The 16579-nt window shown below is 47.6% G+C and overlaps 1 protein-coding gene across 1 annotated transcript in view; it reads right to left on the bottom strand.

The window, feature by feature from the left end:
• The window catches only part of CA6 (carbonic anhydrase 6), a 31489-nt gene that overhangs the window by 11366 nt on the left and 3544 nt on the right, over positions 1-16579 (bottom strand). The window contains exons 2-4 of the mRNA XM_043485522.1: positions 12403-12543; positions 8464-8643; positions 2500-2648 (exon numbers count right to left, since the gene is read on the bottom strand). Coding sequence (XP_043341457.1) covers positions 2500-2648; positions 8464-8643; positions 12403-12481 — 408 coding nt within the window. The 5' untranslated portion in view covers positions 12482-12543. The remainder of the gene's footprint in view (positions 1-2499; positions 2649-8463; positions 8644-12402; positions 12544-16579) is intronic.

The raw sequence follows: 16579 nt of genomic DNA, 5'->3' as shown, positions 1-16579 counted from the left end.
TTCCCAACCCAGGAATCAAACCAGGGTCTCCTGCATTGCAGGCAGATTTTTTACAGGCTCAGCTATTAGGGCAAGTCAAGGGCAATTCCTATAACCTTCAAACGCTTCAGGTTTTCAGGAAGGAGGAAAATGAAAAAAAGACGCTTCATCTGGCACCTCTGCTTGACTGACAAACACTGTTGACCACCATCTCCCTCCATCTGGGCTACAAGATCTAAGACCAGAAAGTTCTGAGAAGGACATGAGGAGAGGGCTGAGAAATGTTCATGGGGAGAAGCTCTGATTAATACAGGCTTGTATTGCTTGTATTAGCTGATTTTGCTTTATATTTGCAAAGTAATGAACATTTCTATTTATTGCAATAGCTTAATTTGCATAGCCTATACTCAATACAAAAAAATAATGTATACCACTTGCTTGCTTAGTAAGAATAAGTGCTAGATTTTTAATTAAAAAAAAAAAACAGATACACAACAAGCAACAAAGGTTTACTGTATAGCACAGGGAACTACAGTCAATATCTTATAATAACCTATAATGGGAAATAATATGAAAAATAATATATGTATATATGTATAACTGAATACTCTTGCTATACACCTGAAACATGGTAAATCAGTTATACTTCAATAATATATATACATCAATAAAAAAGAGTAATGTATAAAATATGTGAATCAAGTTTAAATTAAAATTTTGACCCTAAAAAAAAAATTCTCCAAGAATGCAAAGAACACGAGTAGGGTTATGTGTGCTGTGTGCTAATTGCTTCAGTCATGTCTGACTCTTTTTTTTTTTCATGTCTGACTCTTTGTGACACCACAGACTGTTCCTCTGTGTCTTCTTGACACAGTGATCAAACCTGCATCTCTCATGGGGCTATGGCAATTCACCTTCCCCCAGGCAGACAAGTTGGCAGAGTCCAGGAGATCATATGAGGCCATGGGGTTCTCCTGAGGTCTCCCTAGAGTGGGCATGTGCCCCCTTACCTCAGGAGGCCACTGTAAACCCGTGGTCATCCAAAGCAGTAATAATCTTCACTAGCCATATCTTTTTAGGTAGTGTCTCATCAGTTTTCTCTTTTGAAGTAGAATCCAATAGGCTTTCTTTATGAAGCCTCCCAGGTGGCGCTAGTGGTAAAGAATCCACTTGCCAAGGCAGGAGCCTTAAGAGACACGAGTTCAATCCCTGAGCCGGGAAGATCCCCTGGAGGAGGGCTCGGTGACCCACTCCAGTATTCTTGCCTGGAGAATCCTATGGATAGAGGAACTTGGCGTGCTACGGTCCACGGGGTTGCAAAGAGTCAGACATGACTAAAGCGACGTGGCACGCACCCATCCTAAGCAAGAGAGGAAACCAGCAGATCTACCAGGCAGAAATCCAGCTGAAACTAAAGAGGGCTTGCCCCACTCTGTGGGCTGTACACTCCTGCTTCGGGCTGACTTCGTGAAAGCGGGGACCCAGCCCGAACCCCCAGCACAGAGCAGTGATGAGTGGTGAGTGAACGAAAAATAAATTTAACCTCAGGGTGACCTGACTCACCACTGCACAAAGCGTTTTTGGCTGTTTTAGTGAGAAAATAGGGCTTCCCTGGTAGTCCACTGGTTAAGAATCTGCCTTGCAACACAGAGGACACCAGTTCAATCCCTGGTCCAGGAAGATCCCACGTGCCGAGGGGCAACTCAGCCAGTGCAGCACAGCAACTGAAGCCTGCAAGCCCTGGAGCCCGTGCTCCACAACAAGAGAAGCCACCGCAGTGAGAATCCCATGCAGCATGACTAGAGAGTAGCCCCCGCTCACTGCAACTAGAGAAAGCCTAGAAGCAGCAAGAGCCGCCAAAAAATGATAGTGATAGTACATTAAAAATAAATTACACAGGCCTTCCCTGGTGGTTCAGTAGTAAAGAATCTGCCTCCAATGCAGAAAACCTGGGTTTGATCCCTGATCTGGAAAGATCTCACATGCTGAGGAGCAAACTAAGTCTTTATGCCACAACCACTGAGCCTATGCGCTAGAGCCCAGGAGCTGCAGCTACTGAGCCCACACACCACACTAAGGAAGTCTGAGTGCCCTACGGTCGGGCTCCACAGAGAAGCCACCGCAACGAGAAGCCCAAGCACTGCAACTAGAGAAAAGCCCTGGCAGCGATGAAGACCCAGGACAGCCAAAAATGAAATAAATAAGTATTTCTTAAAACAGGGCTTCCCAGGCGGCTCAGTGGTAAAGAATCCACCTGCCAACACAGGAGACCTGGGTTCAATCCCTGGGTTGGGAAGATCTCTTGGAGGAGGAAATGGCAACCCACTCCAGTACTCTTGCCTGGGAAATCGCATGGACAGAGGAGACCGGCGGGCTGCAGTCCATGGGGTGGCAGACTAGAGAAAAGCCCTCGCAGCGGCAAAGACCCAGGATGGCCAATAAATAAATAAATATTTTTTAAAAAATAAAGTAACACAAACATGACTACGGGGTTTGAAAGAAAGAGGAATCTGAAGGTACCTCAATTACGTATCGCATCCCATCCACGGTGTGCTCAGAGCCGCTGATCTCCGAGGAGGCTCCGCCCCAGTGGAAGTGCATCTGCTTGGCTAAGTACTGTGTGCCATCGGAGGTTGTCATGCGCATGGTGGACGGCAGGCTGATCTGCACTGGAAGAGAAGACGAGGGGCGGGGAGTGTGCGGATGGGTGAGGAGGGGAAGTCAGCATCCCTCCTCACCTGCCCACTCCTGGGGCAAGCTGGTGCTATAGACAGGCCTAGACTGCCATGGGCAGGGTGACCCCTGGGGAGGAGGCAACTGGCACACAGGGCCGGTTGGGGACCAGGCCCTGAGCTGGGCTGGACAGGCACTTGTCCCTGGGCACACACCTTCCCACTCAGGACCAGTAGGTCAGGCGCAGGACACCAAGCGGCAGGTCCAACTGATTATCCCTGAAAAAATAGGGCTAGTGAGTGTGGAAGTCAGAATTCCACTCTCCACCTGTGGCCAATTTTGGAATTTGCCCATAGGCTAGGGAACAGGAAGTGGGGCCTCTTGGGACTGTTTTGATTACTTTTACTACCAGACGTGAATACCCTGGAAGGCCGAGTTGAGGTCATTCTCTTCTCCACGATGTGGTTAAAATCTTCAACCCATGTTAACTTCTAGAACCAGCCCAACTAACAACCCATTCCACTGCATCCCTGAGGGTTTCAACACTTTTTTTGTTGGACTGCTCTGGGTCTTCATTGCTGCTCAGGCTTTCTCTAGTTGTGGTGTGCTGGCTTCTCATCGTGGGGGCTTCTCTTCTTGTGGAGCACAGGCTCTAGGGCGCGCGGGCTTCAGTAGCTGTAGCTTCTGGGCTCTAGCGCACAGGCTCAGTAGTTGTGGCGCTTGGGCTTAGCTTTCCCGTGGCTTGTGAACTTTCCCAGACCCGGGATCAAACCTGTGTCCCCTGCATTTGCAGGCAGATTCTTAACTACTGGATCGCTAGAGAAGTCCTTTTATTTTATGGACCAAAAAGCCAACCCGGGGAGGTAGAAAGATTTGCAGTCACTCAGTTTGTAGGTCCAGGCAGAACCAGGCCTGGACAGGACATTATCACTGCAGGCCTCAACTTGTCTTCAGAAGACAAGAGATCAAATTCTGCGGCATGTCAGGGAACACGCGGACGCTCAGCATGGGACTGAATTTGATGTAATCATCAATAGTTTCAAATGTTAGGTTCTTGCCGACAGAAAATGGTTCAGTCTTCTAGCTAACTCGTGCCTTGGGCCCTACAGACTTTCTGCGGGGAAGTCACTCTGGTCAGGCAGCTGTCTTGTTTATTCCACTGGCTCAGGCCTGAGAGAAATCTTTATATTTCGGAATGAGTCAGGCAAAAGGGAGACATGGAGAGTGATCCCAAAAGTGACCAAGAAAAATATCTATAAGAGTATAATTTAAGACTTGGAAAGGGACAGTCGGCATCTGTCTTGTTAACAAGGTTTTTCTATTTAGTCATCGATGATAAGGTTTTTCTATTTAAAGTCATCAATGATAGTTATAAACAAGTACATTTTCTTAAAGAGCAAATATTAGGTCTTTGAGGATTTCCCTGGTGGTCCAGTGGTTAAGACTCTGTACTTCCCATGCAGGAGGCATGGGTTGGATCCCTCGTCAAGGAATTAGATCCCACACATCACAAAGTGTAGCCAAAAAAAAATCAGGAATTTGATATCTGTCAAATACCCCCCTTCTTCCCTTCCAGAAGCAGCAGGAAGCTGTGATGACAGCTTCATAATATGCCAGGAGGCAGGAATCAGGCCTCTGAGGTTTTACACGCCCTTTGGCAGAACAGGTGTTTTGTGTTCAGTGCTTAAAATGTGGCCAGCTTCTAAGTCAGTGCTCCCATGGGAAAAATGGAAGAGTTTTTCAAAGAAGATGTTCAGTCTTCTGTGTCCAGAGACTGCAGAGCTGAGGAGAGTTAGTACCACACGAGCCGTAACAGAGATCCCAATAAGTGTTTCCCCAGAAACACAATCCCCTGCAGACAGAATGTCTCAGTTCTCAAGCTGTATTAACAGGATCGCACAGGACAGATTGAAAAATGGCAGCAGTACTGGGCTTATCACTCTGCTTTTGAAAAGGTGAGGCCAACTACCCATCCTCCCCAAAATCGATTTGCTGAAACTTCTGGGTTCTGACAATTGATTTAACTTCCAGAACTGACTCCTCTTTGTTTGGAACTGATTTAACCAGATTCTTATCAGCACAGAAAAACCACATGATCTGAGCATTTTCTGTGATCACATCTACAACAAAATAGAGACACTGAAAACAAGTGTTAGAAGGACTTCTCTGGTGGTCTATGCTCCCAACGCAGGGGGCCCTGGGTTCTATCCCTGGTCTGGAACTAGATCCCACAAGCCGCAACTGAAGATCTTGCATGCTGCAACTAAGACCTAGTGCAGTCAAATAAATAAATAAATACTCTTTTTAAAAGAAGAAAATAAGTTTTAGGAACTTTTGCAGCACTTTATCTCAACACCCAAGCGTGTTTTCGATAAAATGTAATTTTATATCTGTATTCTAATCTAATAATAAAAATGGAAGGATGTAAATATAAAATAGACATATAAAGCAGAATTTTAAATTAAAAACACAATCCCATTGACCATCTACAAATCAATGAGAAAGGCCTCGAAATAGAAACTAACCTTGAGACACTTGATCTTGGACTTCTACCCTCCAGAACAGTGAGAAAATAAGATTCTGTGTTTTAAGCCACAAAAACCCCACAATATCATTTACATTAGCACTCCCCTCCCAATTAAATAATTAGGTATAAATCTAATGAATTATATACAAGATCTATATGAGGATAACTGAAAAATTTTGATGAAAGGAGTCACAGAATAAAAAAATGGAGAGGTAGTCCATATTCCTGGATAGGAAGACTCACTATTGTCCAGATGTCAGTTCTTCTCAACATGACCCAGAGACTCAGTGTGGTCCCAATCAAAACACCAACAGGAAAAAACAAACAAACAGACAAAAATCCCAACAGGTTGTCTTATGGATGTCAACAAACTAATTCTGACATTCACATGGAGAAGCCAAATATTCGCATGGAGAAGTCAGGATAGCTGACGCAGTGTTGAAGAAGGGAAATAAAGTTGGAGCACCAATGATACCAAACTTTAAGACTTATTGTAGAGCTACAGTTGGGACATATGGTGGTCCAGTGGCTAAGATGCTATACGCCCCATCCAGGAGCCCGGGTTTGATCCCTAGTCAGGGAACTAGATCCCACATGCAGTAACTAAGATTCAGTGCAGCCAAATAAATAAATAATTTTTTTTTTTTTTTTTAAAAAGGCTTACTAAAAAGCTACAGTAGGGACTTCCCTGGCAGTTCAGTGGTTAGGACTCTGCACTTCCACTGCAGTGGGCATGGGTTCAATCCCTGGTCATGAACTAAGATCCCACATGCCTCTCCACAAGGCCAGGAAGAAAAAAAAAGCTACAATAATCAATGCAGTGTGGTCTTGGTGGAAGAATACACAAATAGATCAGTGAACTGAAAAGAAAGTCCAGAAATAGACCCCTATAAATATATTCAACTGATCTTTAACCAAGTAGCAAAAGTGATGTTGTTATTGTTCTTTTCTTGCTGAGTCGTGTCCAATTCTTTGTGACCCCCATGAACTGTATAGCCTGCCCAGCTCCTCTGTCCATGAAATTTCCCAAGCAAGAATACTGGAATGGATTTTCATTTCCTTCTCCAGGGGATCTTCCCGACCCAGGAATCGAACCTTCATCTCCTGCATTGACAGGTGGATTCTTTACCACTGAGCCACCAGGGAAGCCTATGGCAAAGGTGATACAATGAAGCAAAGAGAGTCTCTTCAACAAATGGTGCTGGAACAACTGGTCATCCACACACAAAAAAAAAGAAATAAAAAGAATCTAGATAAAGACCTTATACCCTTCACCAAAATTAATGCAAAATAGATCACAGACCTAAATGTAAGGTACAAAACTATAAAATTCTTAGAAGATAACATAGGAGAAAATCTAGATAACTTTGGGTTTGGTACCTTTTTAGATACAACACCAAAGACGCAATTCATGAAGAAAGAATTGATAAGCTGGGCTCAATTACAATTTAAAACTTCTGCAAAAGAGAGCATCAAGAGAATTAGACAACAAGCCATAGACTGGGAAGAAATATTTGTACAAGACACATCTGATAAAGAACTGCCATCCAAAATACACAATGAAGCTTAAAATTCAACAATAAGACACATAACCCAGAGACCATAACAGATACCTCCCCAAAGAAGATACACAGATGGCAAATAAACATATGAAAAGATGTTCCATAGCACAGTTCATCAAGGAAATACAAATTAAACCAACCATGAGATGCCACTACACACCTATGAAAATAACCAAAATCCAGAACACTGACACCACCAAATGCTGGCAAGGATGTGGAGCAAGAGGAACCCTCATGCATTGCTGGTGGGAATGCAACATGGTGCAGCCACTTTGGAAGAGAGATGAGCAGTTCCTTAGAAAACTAAACATACTCTTACCATACAATCCAGCAATCACGCTCCTTGCTGTTTTCCCAAATGAGTGGAAAACTTATGTCCACACAAACATCTACACATTGGTGTTCATTGATGTTTATAGCAGCTTTATTGTTATTGCTAAATCTTGGAAGCAGCCAAGATGTCCTTAAGTTGGTGAATGGATAAATGAACTTTGGTGCATCCAGACAATGAAATATTATCCAATGCTAAAAAAGAAAGGAGCTATCAAGTTGTGAAAAGACATAGAGAAACCTTCAATGCATATGACTAGGTGAAAGAAAGGCTTTCCTGGTAACTCAGCTGTCAAAGAATCTGCCTGCAGTGCAGGAGACCCCAATTAGATCCCTGGGTGGGAAGATACCCTGGAGGAGGGCATGGCAACCCACTCCAACAACCCACTCCCATGGACAGAGGAGCCTGGCGGGCTGCAGTCCATGGAGTCTTAAAGAGTCAGACACGACTGAATGACAAAGCACAGCACAGCACAGGTGAAAGAAGCCAATCTGAAAAGGTCCCACTCTTCTGCCAACCTCCCAGATGCTTCAGAGAGTGATGTTGGAAGCAGGATCTTGACATTTGTGGTAAAATGATGCTTTCATGAATTATTTGTGGAGGTCAGTGATCCAAATCATAGGTATCTGAGGGCTGCTACCTTTGCCAGCCTCATGAAGAGCAATGGGTTTTATTTTCTCAATAGAGCAAAGAGGAAATCTGAGTCCTATGACCCTACCCCCATAAGCCTATGCAAATAGACAGTAATGGGAGTAGAAAGGGATGTTTCCAAGGAGGACACGGTGGAGGAATCAGACATCTAGGACCTGGGTCCAGCTTGACCATTAGAGACTGTATGACTGGAAGTCCCTTGGATTCTCAAAGTCCCTGGTTTCAGCCTAAAAAATACCTCCCTCTGGGCTTGTCTTGAGGCTTAGAGGAGACGAGCCCACTTGGTGAAAATGAGAAAGATGTGTGCCAAGCTATAGCCGGATTTTATAAGTGTCCAGTCTAGACTTCTACCATAGAGGGGCACCAACACCCAGCCTTTCTTATCTGACCTTCATACATAGAAAATGTGGCCAATCAGACCAGGGCACAGATCAACAGAACACACAGTGGGTCATGCAGCTTCATTGCATCACCTCTCTGTCCGCTGAATTTCCCTCTGGTTGGGTCAGAGTGGGCTTGGAGAGAGGTCAGTGCAGAATGAAGAAGTGAGTGGGGAACCAAGTCTACAGACAGATGCTGTGCTATCTGGGACGAAGTGCCAGGACTCAACACCTGCAGCCCCCAGGCCACACTCTGCATCTCGGCATGTCTAACTCTGGGCAGCCCTGCCAGCCTCCCCCACCGCCCGCTTCCCCAGCTACCCCCCAAGGGACAGAAGCTGGTCTGTCGCCCATCCTTACCCGTGTGGCCGTTGTTGGTCATAGGGAACTCCTCGTGCTGGAGTCCGTAGCCTGTGAGGTTCAGAGCCCTCAGGGAAGGGTTGTACTGAACTTTCTTCACCTGCAGGTCAATGGGCGACTGTCTCGTCCCCCCACAGTCCGGGTACTCCAGAGACCAGTGTGCTTCGTCCAGCGCCCCCTCTGACATGGGAGAGAGCCAAGGGGATCACAGTGAGAGATGCTGCCCAGCCGGGCCCTCTCTATGGGCACCTCACTCAGTATAGAGGCCAGAGCTGGTAGCTCACAGCAGGGCCTGGCCAGGGAGGCCGGCAGAGGCTGAGACCAAGGCTGGAGGTCTGCCTTCTAGAAAGCAGGGCAGGGCCTCCAGGAGGTGGGTTGTTGTTGTTTAGTTGTTCAGTTGTCCAATTTTTTGTGACCCCATGGACTGTAGCCTGCCAGGCTCCTCTATCCCTGGGATTGCCCGGGCAAGATTACTGGAGTGGGTTGCCATTTCCTTCTCCAGGGGATCTTCCTGACCCAGGGATCAAACCCGCATCTCCTGCAATGGCAGATGGATTCTTTACCACTGAGCCATCTGGGAAGCCCAAGGAGGCAGGAAGGGCATGTAAATCAGCTTCACAGACCCTGGGGGGCTTCGGGGCTGGTTCCTAATTTTTCTGTTGCAACCACTGGCCCTGAGAACATGACTTAGTATTTTGAAAGCAATGGCTATCTGTAAGACCAGCTTTGGTTTTTCCTTCGAGTGACTGTCAGCTGATGAATATGGGATGTAACTACGGTGCTAGTGGTAAAGAACTCGCCCGCCAATGCAGGAGATATAAGAGACACAGGTTCGATCCCTGGGTTGGGAAGATCCCCTGAAGGAGGGCATGGCAGCCCACTCCAGTATTCTTGCCTGGAGAATCCCATGGACAGAGGAGCCTGTGGGCTGCAGTTCATGGGGTCACAAAGAGTCGGACATGACTAAAGGTACTTGGCACAGCACGCAGCTGATAAATGGTCCTGAGGGCTCCTTGGCCTTGGCCTTGGCCTTGGCCTTCCTGTGTTACTTTTAAGGGCCTTTCCTCACTTCTTCTGAGTGCAGTTCCCTTTCCCAGCCCTCAACACTATGAAAGCCCCATCCACACCCTACGGCAGAACCTTCCCACCTCTTTTCTTTCCCATCCCCGCTTCACTGGTTCCCAGTATTGTAAAGACCACCTGGGTGCCTACACTGTGGATTTAAGGCAAGAAGGGAAGCATCAGGTTCAAGGATGACCTAGAATAATTAGTTGAAAAAATGTCAAAGAAAGGAAATTTATCTTTTTAAAGGTAGTTACTAATCACAGAAAAGAGTGATAAAAGCAAGTCATCATAGGAATTCCCTGACAGTCTAGTGGTTAAGACTGTGCACTTCCACAGTTAGATACCTGGACTGGGAATTGAGATCCCACATGCTGTGTGGCACAGCCAAAAAATTAAACAAAAAACAACAACAAAAAAGCAAGTCTTTGTAATGGGTGATTCAGCCTTCAAACAGTTGTGGAGTCTGGTCTCACCCATTTGCAACAGGGACTCCAGCTCTCTTTCCCCCTCAGTGGGCAGCTGTGTCATCCACAGGTTATTTTGAGAAAGATGATCATATCTGGGCCTTTTACAGTTTCCTGGTTCAATAAAAAGTCAATTCTTTATTTCTCCTCCTCTCCTCATTATTCAATAATACACACCAAATTGTAGGCAAGTCTTTCCTAGAGGCAGATGTAAGCATCAAAGTCAGAATTGTTTTTTGTTCCACTGCATGGCATGCAGGATCTAAGGTCTGGGACCAGGGATCGAACCCAGGCTCTCTGCATTAGAAGTGCAGAATCTTAACCACTGGACCCCAGGGAAGTCCCAAGGCCAGATGTCTTGAGCACAGCCCCTTCACGGGCCAAAAGGCTTTTTGCCAGCATGGGGGTTTCTCAAGTGTTTCCAAGAGGTATTTGCGGTAGCTTTCCTGGACTCCTGGTGCTTCCAGAAGGCCACAGTCTCAGGCTATGCTGAGCTGAGAGGGACAGTCTGCACTGTGGGAATCCTCGCTTGTCTTTACCCTACAGCCACCCTCAGCATCTATGGGCCTGCCCAAGCAGAAACCCTGGGGTCTCATGGCGCTGAGCCAGGGAGGGATCCTCTGGGTCAGACAGAATGACTGGTCAGTTGGCTGTCCTGACCTGTGCTGCCAGACTTCTTGAACCTTCCAATGATGTCCCTAACTCTGCTGCCCTTGACTTAATAGGACACACATCCACCCTCGGTGGACACTCCCCCCAGTATCTGAGGCCAGGGTGGACTGTGCAGAGAGCAGGTTCAAAACCGGCTTGCTCCTGACTCCAGCAGCCCTGGGCATCTTCTTGGGCCCCATGCCTCCCTCCAGGACATGCAGGAGGAGGACCAGGCAGGTGCTTTTGCTCCTGCCACACAGAAGAGGTGTTTCTTATCTGAACCCCACAGTCTTCCTCTCTTTGGCTCACATGTGGGCAAGGACCTGTGGTAAATATCAGAGGTTTTTTTTTCCACTTCATGTCCTGTAAGTGGGGTTCAAGGTGTGAGTCTGGGGCCTCAGCAGGGCTAGGCAATGGAGAGAGGCCAGCCTGGAGGCCGTGTAGTGGTCACTGGGTTCTCGGCACATTGAGATGTTCTAGATAAACTGTGTATCATGGAATTTCCAATAAGAAAGTTCTTGCAAATCCCACACATTCTCAGTGGGACTGCAGGGAGCTCCCTTCAACCACTTTTTTTTCCTATTGGAGGATAATTGCTTTACAATACTGTGTTGGTTTCTGCCATACATCAACATGAATCAGCCATAGATATACATATGTCTGGGCTTCTCAGGTGACGCTAGTAGTAAAGAACCTGCCTACTAATGCAGGAGACATAAAAGACAGAGGTTTGACTCCTGGGTTGGGAAGATCCCCTGAAGGAGGGCCTGGCTGTCCACTCCAATATTCCTGCCTGGAGAATCCCATGAACAGAGGAGCCTGGTGGGCTACAGTCCATGAATCAGACGTGATTGAAGCGACTTAGTACACATGCATTCATATGTTACCTCCTTCCTACACCGCCCTCCCATCACTCATGCTATCCCACCCCTCTAGGTTGTCACAGAGCACTGGACTGAGCTCCCTGAGTCTCACAGAAATTCCCACTGGCAATGGATTTTACCTATGGTAATGTGTTTGTTTCTATGCTATTCTCTCAATTCACCCCACCCTCTTCTTCCCCTTCCTGTGTCCACAAATCTGTTCTCTATGCCTCCATCTCTCCTGAAGTGGAAGTGATAGCTGCTCAGTCATGTCCGACTCTTTGTGACCCCATGGACTGTAGCCAGCCAGGCTCCTCTGTCCATGGAATCCTCCAGGCAAGAATACTCGAGTGGGCAGCCATTTCTTTCTCCTGGGGATCTTCCCAACCCAGGGACTAAACCCGGGTCTCCTGCATTGCAGGCAGATTCTTTACCGTCTGAACCACCAGGGGATCCCCCCTTGCTGTCCTACAAATAGGTTCATCGGTACCATTTTTCCAGATTCCATACATATGCGTTAATATACAGTATTTGTCTTTCTGTTTCTGACTTACTTCACTCCGTATAACTGCTTTATTTTATTTTTTTTTGTCCCCCCCCACCCCCAAAATGTCAACCGCTTTATTTTTTATCTACACAGACAGAGTGCAAATGGCTTTGCTGTCAGAAGCACTGAGCGAGTTGTCAAGCCAGCAGCAGGAGTGGGAAAGCAGAAACCCTGTGGTTGATTCAGGGATCCAGACATGGGGAGAGCTCTGCCCTACTCTCCGTAACTGAGGTCTCCCCCAGCCTGAGATGTGGAGCCCCCAACAGCACCACACACAGTCATCACACGCGGTCACCCCTGACTGACCAGGCTTCACCCTTGAGAAGTGGGTGCCACCCCTGGGCCTTACCTGAGTAGGTCCACTCGGCCCCGTGCTGGGCCTGGGCTCCCAGCACGAGCAGGGATAGCAGGGTGACCAGGGGCGTCATGTTGCGGCAGGTCTGGAGTCAGGGCCGATGCTGCAGAGGCTCCTCTTTTAAAAGCTCAGAAACTGTAAATAACAATTTACCGGGTCTGGCCAGCTGATCCACCCTTTGCTGCGCCCACTGAAAAACAGCACGCCCCTCACACCCGCTTCCCCGGCCAGGTGATGCGCACCTGCCCCATCACCTCTGGCACAAGCACCGAGTCCACGTGGCCTGAGGGTTTGGTTGTCTGCTGTCTGATTTATGAAAACTCACTCAGAGGGTCACACAGCGCAGCCTTTGTGGGCAAGCGACTACCTCGGGCCAAGCAGATGGCCCCAGGCAGAGGGCTGCAGAGTGGGGAGGTTTTTTCAAAACAATGGCATTTTCTGTGACCTCGCTCCTGGCAAGCGGGGCCCAGGAAGGGAACCGGTGAGGAGCATCACCAGTGCCTAAAGCCCCAGCCGGATGCTGCGTGGTATTTCCTGCCTGCCTCAGCAGTAGACACCTGCCACTCACGCAGACTTAGGGCTGCCCTCAGCCGGACAGCTGGAGAGATGGCCTGGGCCCCATGCGTGCTCAGTCGCTCAGTCATGTCGACTCTTTCGAGACTCCATGGACTGTAGCCCACCAGGCCCCTCTGTCCATGGGATTCTCCTGGTAAGAATACTGGAGTGGATTGCCACTTTCTCCTCCAGGGGATCTTTCTGACCCAGGGATCAAACCCACGTCTCTTCTGTCTCCTGCATTACAGGTGGATTCTTTATCTGCTGAACCACTGGGGAAGCCCCATGTTTGAGCATAAAATGAAGGATCCAACTGCAGGCTGTCCTGTTCTAATCCTCTTTTTTTTCTTAAGCCTTTTTTTTTTTAATGTGGGCCATGTTTAAATTCTTCATTGAATTTGTTACAACATTGCTTCTGTTTTTTGATGTTTTGGTTTTCCGGCCACAAGGCATATGGGATCTTAGCTCCCAGACCAGGGATCAAACCTGCACCCCCTGTGTTGGAAGGCAAAGTTTTAACCACTGGACCACCAGGGAAGTTCCTCATCCTAACTCTTGAATCACTGGTGGATGCTGAGTCCCAGCTCATGAGCCACATCCCAACACGTGTCCTGAGTTAGCCCAGCTGCTGTGGGTGTCTGAGTTGCTCTATGGAATGGATTTGCTCTGACAGCCACAGTGCGCTTGGTCACACCCAAACCCATCCAACACACCGGATCAATGAATTGCCTAATCCTCCTGTGTCCACTTGGGTAAACAGTCCTTGAAATTAGCTGAGAGAGAAATTTTAGAGGTTATACTTGCTGACAGGCTCATACTTCCCATGCCCTTCAGAGAGGACACAGGAAAAGGGCAGCAATGTTCTTGGCCTGAAACAAAGGACAGTCCTGTTCTGCAGAACAGAGCTAATGCCCTCTGCAGCTTCTTTAATCTCATGGCCTACTTTTCCCTGGAATCTGAGGGATGCTGCAATGGCAGTACAGTAGCATGATTTAACTCTGGTGGAGAGAAAGGATTCTGTGGCCAGACCAACAGAGTTCAGAACTCTGCTCTGCCACTTACTAGCTGTGTGAATTTCAGCAAGTTACTCAACTGTTTCTTTGCCTCCATTCCTTCAGTTTAATAGGACTTAAGGATAGTACTTCCTCATGCAAGGAGATCAAACCAGTCAATCCTAAAGGAAATTAACCCTGAATATTCATTGAAAGGACTGATGCTGAAGTTGAAGCTCCAATACTTTGGCCACCTGATGTGGAGAGCCGACTCATTGGAAAAGATCCTGATGCTGGGAAAGATTGAGAGCAGGAGGAAAAGGGAGCAACAGAGGATGAGATGGTTGGATGGCATTACCGACTTGATGGCCATGAGTTTGAGCAAACTCTGGGAGATAGTGAAGGACAGGGAAGCCTGGCATGCTGCATTCCATGGAGTCGCAAAGAGTTATACATGACTGAGCAACTCAACAACAGCAACCTCCTCCTGAGGATACAACAACAAATCTGTATGTAATACTCAGAGTAGCACGTGGTATGTGGCAAACAGGGTTGTTATTTTATGGAGAAAGGAAGTGACATCATTGTCACCTAGCCTGTTGGGGAGGGAACAGAGGTGAAAATGCAGAACTCGATCTCCAACTGAAACAGCTTTCCAGGTTTTCAGAAATAGGAAACCCACTGCCCAGTCTTTGCTAAGGAAGTTAGATCCCAGCCTGCTGGGCCCAGGTCTGGCTAAAAGGGCCACCTTGTAAGACCCAGTTCTGCTGAGGATACTGAGACGGGCATCTACCTTTAGGACTTTTAGACATGCCAGGGAGCCCTGATACCCAACTGGCAGGAAAACAAAAACTGAGCCATCTCAACTCTTTTCTTAAGAATCACAGAAAGAATTAGAGAACCGTGGAGGGAGCCAGAAGATCCTAATGTGGAGAAGCCAAGGAGCTTTGCTGAGGTGAGAAGGAACTCAAGTAAGTCAGAGTGTAAGACAGGGGAAACTGCAGAGAGAGGGAGGCAGAAAGGAGAATGAGAGGAGACGGGAAGAGACCTACAGAGAAAGGAGGGTTCCTGGAGCCACATGGTCTGGCCTGAGTGTTGGCCGCTTCCAATGGCTCCCACGCTCCATCTCTCATTTGTGAGAAGTGTGGTCCTGAGGCTAGCGCTTTGGGATGCCTGAGAGAGCCCTGGTGCTTTTATTGCCCCGCAAAATCTTTGAAGTAAGTGCACAGTTGCTTTGGGGCATCTGTAATGTTAACATCCCTCGCCTGGAACCCTACTGCAGAACATGCATCCATCCATCAGACCTGCAGCTTTGCCCGGGTTTCTCTGTCTCTTTGGCCAGCTACTAGCCTGTACAACTGGCTAACACTGCGAATAAGTGGTTAGGGTGAATGATTAAGTTAATAAAGTAATCAGACTAGTCAAGTCCCATCTGCTAATGAGGGCACCTTACTAGAGAGGGATGGGGTCTGGGTTGCCTCCCAGACTCCAGTGACCTAATCCACATAGAATCGGTCAAGGTCACTTTTGTTGCCTACTTTCTAGCTCACTGTCTTCTTTGACCCTAAAATTTTCCATTAACCTTGAACATGTTTCCGCCCTGTATTTGAAAAGCACATTGTTTCGATTTTTATAGTGTGCCACATTAGACTCTGAACTTGCCTTTTCTGCTTTCATCCAACCACATCTCCACCTCATCAAAGATGTGTCTTATTCGCAACTCCTGTTTTTCTGGATACTGTGATTTGGGTGGTTGTCTGAGATGAGTTGACAAGTATGCCATTTTTAATCACAACATAATGTCAGAAATGACAAAGGAGACTTGTTTCTCCTTGGTGCCACCACAGCTGCGTGAAGGAGACCCACTGAGGCAAAGAAAAAGGGAGGGCAGTGAGGTGAGGTCAGCCCAGATAAACAGGGAAGTACCACCAGTCCAGGGAGGCAGGGAGGGGTGATCAGGCCAGGGGAGCAGAGAGGGGTGATCTGTCCAGGCGGGCAGAGAGGGGTGATCAGTCCAGGAGGGCAGGCAGGGGTGATCAGTCCAGAGGGCAGAGAGGGGTGATCAGTTCAGGGGGCAAAGAGGGGTGATCAGTCCAGATGAGCAGGGATGGGTGATCAGTCCAGGTGAGCAGGGAGAGGTGATCAGTCCAGGTGAGCAGGGATGGGTGATCAGTCCAGGGGGCAGAGAGAGGTGATCAGTTCAGGGGGCAAAGAGGGGTGATCAGTCCAGATGAGCAGGGATGGGTGATCAGCCCGGGTGAGCAGAAAAAAGTGATCAACACAGGTGAACAAGGAGGTATGGTCGGCCCAGGTGAGCAGGGAGGGATGATAAGCCCGGGTGTACGGGGAAATACTATCAGCCCACATAAACAGGGAAGTACTGTCAGCTCAGGAGAGCCAAAGCTCAGGTTTGCATAGGACTGGCATGGAAAGATGAATTTGGCTACACAAGAACACGTACATTTTGGCTGTAAGTAATACAGACAGGCCATTGTTCTGTTTCATTTAGGAGTTCCAGCTCTGGAATCCTGAAGACTGAATCATTCTCAACAAGTTAGTTGTCTAAATAAGTAAAGGTTCAATTCTATATAAGCACCTCTAAGACGCTTAGTCCACTTTGGATT

Source organism: Cervus canadensis, chromosome 13, assembly GCF_019320065.1.
Source record: "Cervus canadensis isolate Bull #8, Minnesota chromosome 13, ASM1932006v1, whole genome shotgun sequence".
Classification (NCBI taxonomy): Eukaryota; Metazoa; Chordata; class Mammalia; order Artiodactyla; family Cervidae; genus Cervus; species Cervus canadensis.
The sequence above is the reverse complement of the archived record's forward strand: the minus strand, read 5'-3'. Positions and strand labels throughout refer to the sequence as shown.